This window comes from Mobula hypostoma, chromosome 16 (genome assembly GCF_963921235.1).
Source record: "Mobula hypostoma chromosome 16, sMobHyp1.1, whole genome shotgun sequence".
Lineage (NCBI taxonomy): Eukaryota > Metazoa > Chordata > Chondrichthyes > Myliobatiformes > Myliobatidae > Mobula > Mobula hypostoma.
The window spans coordinates 69,010,655-69,023,016 of NC_086112.1; the positions used below are offsets into that span (position 1 = coordinate 69,010,655).

At 37.5% G+C, this 12,362-nt stretch overlaps 1 protein-coding gene across 3 annotated transcripts in view; it reads right to left on the reverse strand.

The window, feature by feature from the left end:
* LOC134357473 (centromere-associated protein E-like) overlaps positions 1-12,362 on the reverse strand; it is a 158,802-nt gene that overhangs the window by 73,715 nt on the left and 72,725 nt on the right. For all 3 annotated transcript variants that reach the window (XM_063069091.1, XM_063069090.1, XM_063069089.1), the window contains exons 22-27: positions 9,448-9,602; positions 6,577-6,780; positions 5,788-5,965; positions 4,354-4,493; positions 3,500-3,691; positions 665-790 (exon numbers count right to left, since the gene is read on the reverse strand). In XM_063069091.1, coding sequence (XP_062925161.1) covers positions 665-790; positions 3,500-3,691; positions 4,354-4,493; positions 5,788-5,965; positions 6,577-6,780; positions 9,448-9,602 — 995 coding nt within the window. The remainder of the gene's footprint in view (positions 1-664; positions 791-3,499; positions 3,692-4,353; positions 4,494-5,787; positions 5,966-6,576; positions 6,781-9,447; positions 9,603-12,362) is intronic.

Genomic DNA, 12,362 nt, shown 5'->3' on the forward strand with positions numbered 1-12,362 from the left:
AATGTACATGTGATCAATAAATTCTGGCCAGATTTGCCAAAATGATCACAATACTGCAAATTTTATGTAAATTGTGTTCAGTAACATAATTGAAGTTATTTAACAACAGCCAACTAACACAAAGGTAAAAATGTCAACTGTAAAATATGGGAAGTTGTGGAGCTCATTGTGTTGATTTGATTTTGGTCAATCAATAAATACAAAATTTGTCTAAAGGAAGATTTGAGAATGGTATTCCACTGAGCTTATAGAAGAGATTTTCTAGGTGTAAGAGTCTGTACTGCACTGTATGCAGAAACATCAACACAGAAAATCTGAAATTTTTTGCTTCAATGTAAAGTGAAAGAGTTGGTAAACTATTCGTTTTTATGGAATAGGTCAGAAAAGTATTGTAATAAAAGTAAATAATAGATTTCAAACAGAAGATAGATATTTTTAACAGAGGGAATTAAGAAATATGCTACCAAAATTAATGACTCAAGTAAAGCCAAGTCAGATTTTGAGAGTTAGTAAGCTAGAAGTAGTGAGAAGTATGGGAGCAGGGACTGCATATAGGAGTAGACTATTGCTTATCGGCAGGTGATAATAATGGATTCATCAAGCCAAGTGACTTTGTTTTGTACAAAATTTCTATTTCTAGAAATATAGAAAAATTTATGCAAACCTTTTTCTTCTCTTCATTTATCAAGAACTCTTTGTCAGCCAGACTTTTCTTCAGTTCTACCTCCACATCTTGTTTCAGTTTCAGTTTGTCATGTAGCCTTCTCAATTCTGCTTGATTCTCTATACACTTATACAAAAATACAAATTAAACAACATGGGTTTACTTCATGTTTATTGATCTAAGAATCTGAAAAATAATAGCTTATTTAGTAACATCAAAAACAACTATTAGGGAGTTCAACAAAGTCATTAGAAGTTTGGCAAATTCTGAAATTAGGCTTCTTCCCCTCTCCTCCCACATATTCTTGCTTATTACACAGTAAATAGGAAAACAAACAGAATTGAGTTTCTTGAGAGTCTGTGTCCATAATTTAAATACATCTGTTTCATTCATCCCTCAAATTTCTCTATTCTCATAGGTGACTACACAGTTCTCCACATATAAGAAATGCTTCAGTGATAAATGCACACTTAATGAAAAGTGAAATATCATCCAGGCATTCTAATTTCTTTTTTGGGTGGTGGCAAGATTGTATAATATTGGATAGACAAAGTAGACAGTTTATGCTCTATAAGAAATGAAATACGAAAAATATATATTTGACAATTGTGACTCTTCTTCATTTTAACATCCATTTAACACCAACATTAAGCTAATCCATTACGACCATTTTAAAGTTATTTATTTTTAAACTTCATGTGGTGTAATTTCAGGAACTACTATGAGGGGCTTTATTGTCAGCCAAACAGCCTGTGTTTTTTTTAAATATTAACTGCAAAAGTTTAATACTAAATCATCGTAATTTCCATTTACCAGAGCCATACTTTTTTGTAGCAACACACATTGTAGAACGCAGCAGGCCAGGCAGCATCTCTAGGAAGAGGTGCAGTCGATGTTTCAGGCTGAGACCCTTCGTCAGGACTAACTTTTTTGTAGCTACTTTTTTCTATCTATAGAAATGTCGTTGCTACATCCAAGTTTAAAAAACAAAAGTAAATTGAATTGATATTGTGAATTTTCGTCACTCAGCACACTCTGAAGGCGTGTAACACTGAACAAATATTTGATATACTGCGAACCCTGACCTATGAATATTTTTGTGGATATTGATAACGTGAAAATACTCACAATGGAACAAATAAAATCATGAACTTTAAGTGAAAGAAGAAAGTGTTAAAACATTATTTGGATGGATCATCGGTCTCACTTCAAAGTACTTGCATGATAAAACTAAGTCTGAAAATGTGAGTGTGTCAAACAGCATTGTACCATATAGATACTATTAATATCTATATTATAATATTAATATAACATTAAGATACAAGATTAATAAAATTAATAAATATTAAGATTACAATCTGTTGAATGATAGAAGTCTCAGTGACCATCATATCCAGATGCATCATGGCTTATTATGGCAACTGCTCTATCTGGGACTGCAAGAAATTGCAAAGTGTGTGGACACAGCTCAGAACACATGGAAACCAGCCTCCTCTTCATTGACTCAGTCTACACTTTTCACTGCCTCAATACAGTAGTGAACATAATCAAAGATCCCAATATTTCTATTTTCTCCAACTCCCACTGGACAGAAGAATACATAATACATAAGCCTGAATGCACATAGTACCAGGCTCAGGCACAAATTCTACCCTGTAAGAGTACTGAATGGTCTTGTAGCTCAAGATGAACTCTTGACCTCACAATGACACCAGCGTACAACACTCCCTTGGTTGACATCTTCCAGATAGACTATGAAAATCCCACATAAAAGTTGCTGGTGAACGCAGCAGGCCAGGCAGCATCTACTGGAAGAGGTACAGTCGACGTTTCGGGCCGAGACCCTTCATCTGTAGATGCTGCCTGGCCTGCTGCGTTCATCAGCAACTTTTATGTGTGTTGCTTGAAATTCCAGCATCTGCAGATTTCCTCGTGTTTGCAAGACTACAAAAATGTCTTTTTACTTTTTTTACACTTTAAATCTATTTCTGGGATGGGACTGCTAGAGCCAGCAATTTACAGTTTGGAGATCGATTGAGTGATCCAGCACTTTGCTGTCTCCGAGAAGATTCCGGAAAACGAGCACATACTCAGACAGCCTCGAGGCAAAGAAACTTCCAAGATGGGGTGTGAGCGGATGTTCAACTACATTTCACTGATTAAAGCAACCATTAATCACCAATTAAAGTGTCAAGGAAGATTGAGACAGAGGTGAATGTGAAAGGAGAGTAATCGTTCAGCACCAACGGCCTTCCTTTTGATCGCTGCTGAGCAGTCTGTGAGTGGCCTATCGCTATGTGGTTGGCGGGTAGGCCTCTGCTTCATGTGGTGTACCTCTCTTTCGATGACTGTCAGTGATATTGGAGGGTGGCATCATGGTTCTGTGTTTATGGATTGGACTATTGCAGTTATGGACCATGGACTTTTTCCAGACTTAGGTTTTTTTAAAATATTCTGTGTCTTTTATCAGCCATTCATCCTGTTGTGTGAGGGAAGGGGGTTTGGGAGTTAATGTACATTTGTGTTCTGTTAGGTTTTTGTGCTGGGGCGGGAAGGTAGGTTTGATATTTCCCTCTGAATGACTTTCATGTTCTTTCTTTGCTTTGAGGCTATCTGGAGAAGATGAATTTCAGAGTTGTATATGGATACAAACTTTGATAATAAATGAACCTTTCAACAATCTACCCTGTACTTTCTGTGCAACCGAAACTCTATTTAGCATTTTATTTTCTAGCACTACCTCGGTGCAGCAATGTGATAAAATGAATGGCATGCAAACCCAAGTTTGTCACTGTACTGAGGTATATGTGACAATAATAAACCAATTTAAATTACCATTTCAATATTCTCTTGAAGATCACATTTCAATTGATCCCTTTCAGTCTGAAGACCCAACAATTCTTTACACAGGTTCTCTTTCTCTTCACTGATAGTCTTGCAATTTTCCTCAAGTATGAGAAGCTGTTCAGTTAAATTCTTTATCACAGTTGTTTCAACCGCACTACTCACATTTAGAAGGTCTTCATCCTAGTCACAAAGTATAAAATTTCAAACACCATTCTTCAAATATTTGGTAACAAATATAGACATTTCATTGATCACTTTTGCACATTAACAAGAACACCAGAATAGGAAACTCACTTCACACCAACAGAAAATAACTAAAAAGTTTGAAATATGTTTTGGCAGCAAGAACACTAAGATTCATCTACACTTTAAATAATGCTGTAAAACCCCAACTTAGTCCCAGCAGGAAAAAAATACTGTACATCAACTACTCATTTTTCAACCAGCAGATTTAGAATTTATACATTTAAATAGTAAATAAGCATAATCAGACTGCAATTTAATAGGATCAAAATCACATCCGAATATTTTTTCTTTATTTATGCTCTTTAAATCTGTGCACCTAAAAGACAACATTTGTTCTTGACTTTCATGCTAATGTAGGATTATAAGAATCTATCTCTTCAGCAATCAGTTCAGTCAGGAAATTAATTCAATTACTAGAATGTGAAATTTATCTTTAATTTAACCATTAACCTAAAAAAAATTTCTGTATACTTCCAACAGAAATAAAATAACTTTACCGAAACATTAATCAACCCCACATTTTTAAAGTAAAATCTCAATTTAGTCACATTCATAGCTGAAAAACATACAGGAAGTTTGTAACATATTAACATTACTTGATTAATCTTTTGGGACTTGGGTTGCGACAGTGCTCGTTCTTCATTGTCTTCTGTTAAAACTTGTAATTTAGTCATCAGCTCTTCTTTCACTTCATTAAGTAATTTAATATCTTCTGATGCTTTAGAAAGTTTATCATCTAGTAAAAGGGAAGCAAACAATAACAGACTGCATTTCCAAAGACAAAAATATGCCCATATAGCATACTCTATATTAACTTTGTGATTTTCCATTCTAATGAAAGTAACAAATAACAAAAAAATCTGCTACATGCTCCATTGCTGCTGCACATTTGGAAAACAGTGATTCACTGTTACATTAATATCTTTGATTTGTTTAGGTACAATAGATTGTTGGTGTAAATACATTACTCTATTCCATAATTATGTAAATTGAACAATAAAGAAAAGCAGGAGAAAAAATGCCAGTAATAATTTTGCTGAAATAGTTTAGGTTAAAGAGGTGACTTCATTAATTGAACATCTTCCTCTTTAATGATTACTAATGGCGGGTTTGTCAAAGAGACAGTATCTCTACTTGAATCTGAACTTAGCTTGTACCTCTAGCTTTAGCATAAAATCATTTGTACCTGAATACATGTCTACTACTTGTGTTGGCACGTAACTTCTGTGCAACAGAAAATAGAGCACATCACACCGCTATAGTGGGTTGTTAAATTGAGCTCAATGCCATGGAGTTGAGATTCAGAAATGAAATATTAAACAAGGAATTAAGTCCCTTTTAATCACATGATTCAGAATCAAAAGTAATTATCTACATCTGCAACTCAGTCTGATGCTAGAGGAATTGGAGGCTGTCAGGACAAGAGAACTACCCCAATTCCTTCCTATGGTTACTTGTGCCCAGTTGAATCAGCTCTCCCATGTGCATTCTACTTTTGCCCTGGCTACAATCCTGAACAAACAACGCCAGTTAGAGCACAAGATTGACCAGGCACTTGGACCGACATACAGCAACAATTGTTTCCAACCAGCTTTGAACCAAGCAAGCTCAGCTTGCAACATGGGCCAATTTCTATTCCTTTTTGACCAATGCAGTCAAACTTTTAAATCACTTAGCAAGCTACAGCTCTCAGTGAGACTCAACTAACATTTATTTCAAATTAGAACTGTAGAAAAGGGTAGTGACAAGAAATCATCTTAACATCTATAATTAAACTTTTGCCATTAGAAAATCTTTAAAATTTAAATCAATGACTCTCAGAAAGCATAATGTTCTTCAGATACTAGGGACAAATTGTGAACCTCACTTACCACCTCAATCAATGATAATTTTCTTAAGTATTAATTGACTTCATTTATTGGTAAATGTAAAATTTTCAAAACTATTAATTTCTGTATTGATTTGATTAACAGGATCCAAAGTTAAAATAAATACAACCAGAACAATTGATAAAATATTATTAATCTCACTTATTTCATTTTGCTTTACAATCTCATGTGTTAGCTGTTGTTCCAGCTCTTTAACTTTCCCTTCCTTGTCTTCAATGTTATGCTGAAGTTGTGAACATTTAGCTCTCTCTTCTTCAAGTTGTCTGCAGTACAATTCCAATTCTGTTTTGAAACTTTCCATTCTACATTGTATTTCTTTCTGTAGAAAGCACAAGGAAATATGGGAGCAATCGTGTTAGGTTTCAATAATGGTGCAAAAATACCAGTTTCCATTTCAACCCTGTTTTCTTGAAATGTGAGCAGAGTGCTAAATTACTATGCCAACATGCATTATGTTATGTCATCATATCTCAACAAAAAAGTGTTTAAAAAGTTAATCCATGTATTAATAGATTTAGAACTTGCCTTTTTGAACTAATCTATAATATATTCAGCATGGGCAAAAAGTCTACACCATTCATGGAACTTGAACAACAATTAATTTACAAATCAACTACAATATTGTAGCCTACATTATAATTAGTAGGAAGGAAACAAAAATATCAATTACAAGTCATTAACAAGCTAGCCAAGGACACATCAGGTTCACACCAAGCTCAGAGATGAGTTTACTTAGCAGGGAAATGATTTATTTTTACTTTTTAAAATACAGAGGTGGGAAACATATATTACTTGCTGCAACTTCCAATGCATCAAGGAAGGACGACTCTGTCGAAAAAAATATTCTTAATTCCCTTAGAAAGAATGCATAAGGATCCCTGATGAGCTGTTTAAAAGGGACTTTTAACAACCTCAGTGCTTTTGTTTTACCTGCTGTTCAGCGTTCAAATTTTCCTGATGAATCCTCTCATTTTGAAGGCTGTTCACTGCTTCTTGGAGTTTGTCCCTTTCTTGAACAATCAGTGATACTTCTCCCCGCAAGTTTGCAAGTTGGTTATCATTTTCTTCTTTGCCAACTAATAAGTTATCACGTTCAGAGGTGACACCATTCCGTTCTTCTGTTAACTTTAAGACCTAGATGCACATTTATTGCAGGTGAACTTTCTCCCACATCATTGGTAGCCACATTACTATAAACTTTTCTTTACACTCCATTTCACCTCCAAATTTCTCTAGCCTTTTTTTGTAGTCCAGAGCCTTCACTTGCCAAGTGACATCAACAGAAGATTATCTTTGTTGCAAAGTTTTTAATCATGCTACTGCATTCCAAGATTTTAATATCAAAACTTGTGAGCTATAGAATCAGAGATACAACACAGAAACAGGCTTCAGCCCACTGACCATCTGCACTCATTTGTACACTAATCCACGACCACTCCACTATATTCCCCACACATACACTACTCAGACCTTTCAATATTTGATAGATTTCAATGAGATTCTCCCATTTGTCCAAATTCCAATGAGTACATGCCCAGAGGCATCAAACACTCCTCATATGTCAATCCTTTCATTCCAGTAATCATTCTCCGAACCTCCTCTGGACACTCTCCAATGACAGCACATATTTTCTTAAACAAGGGGCCAAAATTGCTCACAGTACTTCAGATGTAGTCTGACCAATGCCTTATAAAGACTCAGCAATACATCCTTGCTTTTATATTCTAATCCTCTCAAAATTAATGCTAACATTGTGTTTGCCTTTCCTACCATCGACTTAACCTGCAAGTTAACCTTCAGGGAATCCTGCACAAGCATTTTTGAACTTTCTCCCCATTTAGAAAATAGTCCATGCCTTGAGTACTTGTACCAAAGTGCACAACCATACACTTGCACCATGCACTATATTCCATCTGTCACTTCTTTGCCATTTCTCCTAATCTGTCCAAGTCCTCCTGCAGACACCCTGCTTCAACACTACCTGTCCCTCCATCTATCTTCAGATCATCTATAAACTTTGTTGTCTTCCAAATCATTGATGTATAACGTGAAAAGAAGTGGTCTCAACAGCAATCCCTGTGAAACAGCGCAAGTCACCAGCAGCCAATCACAATTTTCTAAATGCATGTCCATCTTTATACACACACTTTACCTCTTGCCAATCCGCCAAAGTCTTCTTTCTATGCTAATGTTTTGTAGTAATACCATGGGCTGTCTTGTTAAGCAGCCTCATGTGCAGCACCTTGTCAAAAGGCCTTCTGAAAATCCAAATAAACAACATCCACTCATTCCTTCGTCCATTCTGTCTCTTAGCTCCTCAAAGAATTCCAACAGATTTGTCAGACAAGATTTCCACTAAGGAAACCATGCTAACTTTGGCTTATTTTATCATGTGCCTCCAAGTGTCTTGAAACCTCATCCTTAATAATGGACTCCATCATCTTCCCAACCACTGAAGTCAGGCTAACAAATCAATAATATCCTTTCTTCTGCCTCTATCATCTTAAAGAGTGAAGTGACTTTTGCAATTTTACAGCCCTCTGGAACTAACCCAGTGAATCCTTAGAGATCATTTCTGACGTCTCCACAATCTTGCTTTTCAGCTAAGTCCCAATATTCTCTCCTCAGGACCTCCCCCCCCCCCCCCCTTTTCCTAACTATATCATTGGTACCAATATATAGCTTGTCTTCCAACTGCTCACATTTCCCATTTAGAATGCTGTTAACCTGATCCAAGACATCCCTGACCCTGGCACCTGGGAGGCAAAAAGAGATCTGTGTTTCTTTTTCACAAACATAGAAGCTCCTATCTGTACCTATAACTATGAAATCCTCCAACCACTACTGCTCTCCTCTTCGCTCCCCTTCCCTTCTGAGCCACAGAGCCAGTCTCTGTGGCAGAAACCTGCCCACCATGGCTTCTCTCGGGTAGGTCAACCCCTCCTTCTCCTCCAACATCATCCAAAGAGATATACTTATTACTGAGGGGAACAGCCACAGGGGTACTTTGCACTGGCTGCCTATTCCCTTTCCTTCTCCTGACAGTCACCCTGGTATCTGCCTCCTGCAATTTAAGGCTGGCTACCTCCATTTCCAGTTACGCATCAAATGGAACTCAAATCATAGTTAAATCAATGACCACTGACTTCCTTCCAGCTCTGCAAGGTCATCTGTATTCCAAATTCACAATTTTCTAAATGCATGTCTATCTTTTACACACCCACAATCACTACTGGAACTTAGAATGTTTAAATACCTCAATATAGTCAATTTGTCTGATTAAAGAGCAAAAGAAGTTAGTGACATTACATTGACAGATTTTTTCCAAATGTTTAAGAAAATACTCCCAAATAAACTTCAGGTGGAATCTGCAAGTTGAAAAGCAAAAGTTGACTGCACAACAGTAGCAAAAAGTACAATCCAAGAGATATAAACTAAATCACAAAATGTTAGTCACATTAAAATAGTAAAATAACTCAAAAAGGAAAAGGTGGATTACACAAATAGCTCACAGGAAGAAGTGAAATTATATCAACAAGTTTTTGAAATGGGGTGGGAAGGAAGTAAAAGAAAAATAATTTAAGAAATGTTATCCAGGACTGCCTAAGGAATTATATTTTTCTAATGGCATATGACAGTTTTAAAAAAAAAAACAATAGTTACCAAAATAATAGTCGTTGCAATTCAAAACTCACTGGGTTTTCTGACATGAAGGATGAGATACCCTTCCAAATATTTTTTTCGCCCCAGTATACAGGCAACAGGTAAAGAGGGAATGTTTAGCTATAGAAAATGCTTTACCTGTTTTTCTAATTCATCTATTTTCTCTGGCAACAAATTGTTTTGAGATAAAAAGGTCACTTCTTGTTGCAGACTGATGTTTTCATTTTTCGCTTTCTCCAACTGCTGATTAAGATCAGCAATGCTCTTTTCCAGGTGAACACGATCCAATACATCTAAGTCAATCACAAAAAAATAACCTGCTTTACAGTTTAACATAATGATTTTTTAAAAATATTAAAATCTTCTCATATGCATTAACTTCCGTGGTGCAGAAGGGAGAGAAGATGAAGAATGCAGTACTGTAGTCATAGGGGATTCCATAGTGAGGGGAACAAACAGGAGGTTCTGTCAGCCTGACAGAGATACCAGCATAGTGTGTTGCCTCCCAGTGCCAGGGTACGGGATGTCTCAGATCGGGTGCAGAGTATTCTCAAGGAAGAAGGTGAACAGCCAGAAGTCTTGGTACATGTTGGTACCAATGACGTAGGTTTAAAAAAAAAGGGAGGAGGTCCTCCTGAAGAGAGAATTCAGGGAGTTGGGTAGGAAGCAGGACCTCCAGGGTAGTAATCTCAGGATTGTTGCCCGTGTCACGTGCTAACGAGTGCAAAAATAGCATGATCAGGCATATTAATGTGTGGCTGAGAGACTGGTGTAGGGGGCAGGGCTTCAGGTTCCTGGATCATTGAGACTTCTTCTGGGAGAGGTACGACCTGTACAAAAAGAACGGGTTACACCTGAACCCAAAGGGGTCCAATATCCTAGCAGGCAGGTTTAATAGAACTGTTCAGGAGGGTTTAAACTAATTTGGCAGGGGGATGGGAACTGGACTGATAGGGCTGAGGAAAGAGAAATCAGAAATAAATCAAAGATAGTGTGCAACAGAGATGATAGAAAGGACAGGGAGGAGATGAGGAATCATCACAGCCAGTGGGATGAATTACAGGGCAATAGAGGCATGGTGCAATTAAAACAGAAAGCAACAAATACTGGACTGAAATTGTTATATATGAATGCATGCAGCATAAGAAATAAAATGTACAATCTTGAAATTCAGCTATAGATTGGCAAGTACGACGTTGTGGCCATCTCTGAAACTTGGCTAAAGGATGGCTGCCATTGGGAGCTGAACGTCCAAGGACATACAGTATATCGGAAAGATAGGTTAGTAGGCAGAGGGGGTGGTGTGGCCCTGTGTACAAGAAATATTAAATCATTAGAAAAGGAATACATAGGATCCATGACATAGGATGACTATGGGTTGAGTAAAGAAATGGCAAGGGTAGAAGGACTCTAAATGGCAGTTGTATACAGGCCTCCAAACAGCAGCCGGGATGCAGATCACAAATTACTGCAGGAGATAGAAAAGGCGTGTCAGAAGAGCAATGTCATGATAATTGTGGAGAGTTTAACATGAAAGTGGATTGGGAATACCAGGTCAGTACAAGACCTCGAGAGAATTTGTAGAATGTTCGAGGGATGGCTTTTTAGAACAGCTCATTGTTGAGCCCACTAGGGGATCAGTTGTGCTGGATTGGCTGCTGTGCAATGATCCGGAAATGACAAGAGGGCTTAAAGTTAAGGAATCCTTAGGGAACAGTGATCACAATATGATCGAGTTCACTTTGAAATCTGAGAAGGAGAAACTAAATTCCAACATGTCGGTATTCCAATGAAATAAAGGAAATTGCAATGGCATGAGAGGGGAACTGGCCAAGGTTGGCTGGAAAGGGAGACTAGCAGGAAGGACAGCAGAGTAGCAATGGCTGCAGTTTCTACGAAAAATGAGAGAAGTGCAAGACAGATATATTCCAAATAAGAAGAAAATTTTGAATGGAAAAAAGGACACTACCGTGACTGACAAGTGAAGTCAGAGCCAAAGTAAAAGCAAAAGAGAGGGCATACAAGGAAACCAAAACCAATGGGAAGATAGAGGATTGGGAAGCTTTTAAAAACTTGAAGGAAACTAAGAAGGTCATTAGGAAGGAAAAGGTGAATTATGAAAGGAAGCTGGCGACTAATGTCAAAGATACTAAAAGCTTTAAGTATATAAAGGGTAAAAGAGTTGAGGGTAGATATAGGACTAATACAAAATGACACTGGAGATATTGTGATGAGAGATGCAGAGATGGCAGAGGAACTGAAAGCGTATTTTGCATCAGTCTTCACAATGGAAGACGTCTTCAGTATACTGGACATTCAAGAGTGTCAGGGAAGTGAAGTTTGTACAGTGAAAATTATGACTGAGAAGGTGCTCAGGAAGCTTAATGGTCTGAGGGTGGATAAATCTCCTGGACCTGATGGAATGCAGCCTCGGGTTCTGAAGGAAGTAGCTGGAGAGATTGCGGAGGCATTGATGATGATCTTTCAAGAATCAATAGATTCTGGCATTGTACCAGACGACTGGAAGATTGCAAACGTTACTCCACTATTTAAGGGTAGGAGGTAGCAGAAAGGAAACTATAGACTTGTTAGCCTGACATCAGTGGTTGGAAAGTTGTTGGAATCGATAGTTAGGGATGAAATTACAGAGTACCTGGAGGCACATGACAAGATAGGCCAAAGCCAACATGGTTTCCTTAAAGGAAAATCCTGCCTGACAAAGCTACTGCAATTTTTTGAGGAAATTACAAGCAGGGTAGACAAAGGAGATGCAGTGGATATGGTGTACTTGGATTTTTGAAGGCTTTTGACAGGATGCTGCACACAAGGTTGCTTAACAAGAGCCCATGGAATTACAGGGAAGTTACTAGCATGGGTGGAGCATCGGCTGGTTGGCAGAAAACAGAGTAGGAATAAAGGGATCCTATTCTGGCTGGCTGCCAGTTACCAGTGGAGTTCCAAAGGGGTCGGTGTTGTGACCGCTGCTTTATACAATATATGTCAATGATTTGGACTATGGGATTAATGGATTTGTGGTTAAATTCGCTGATCAT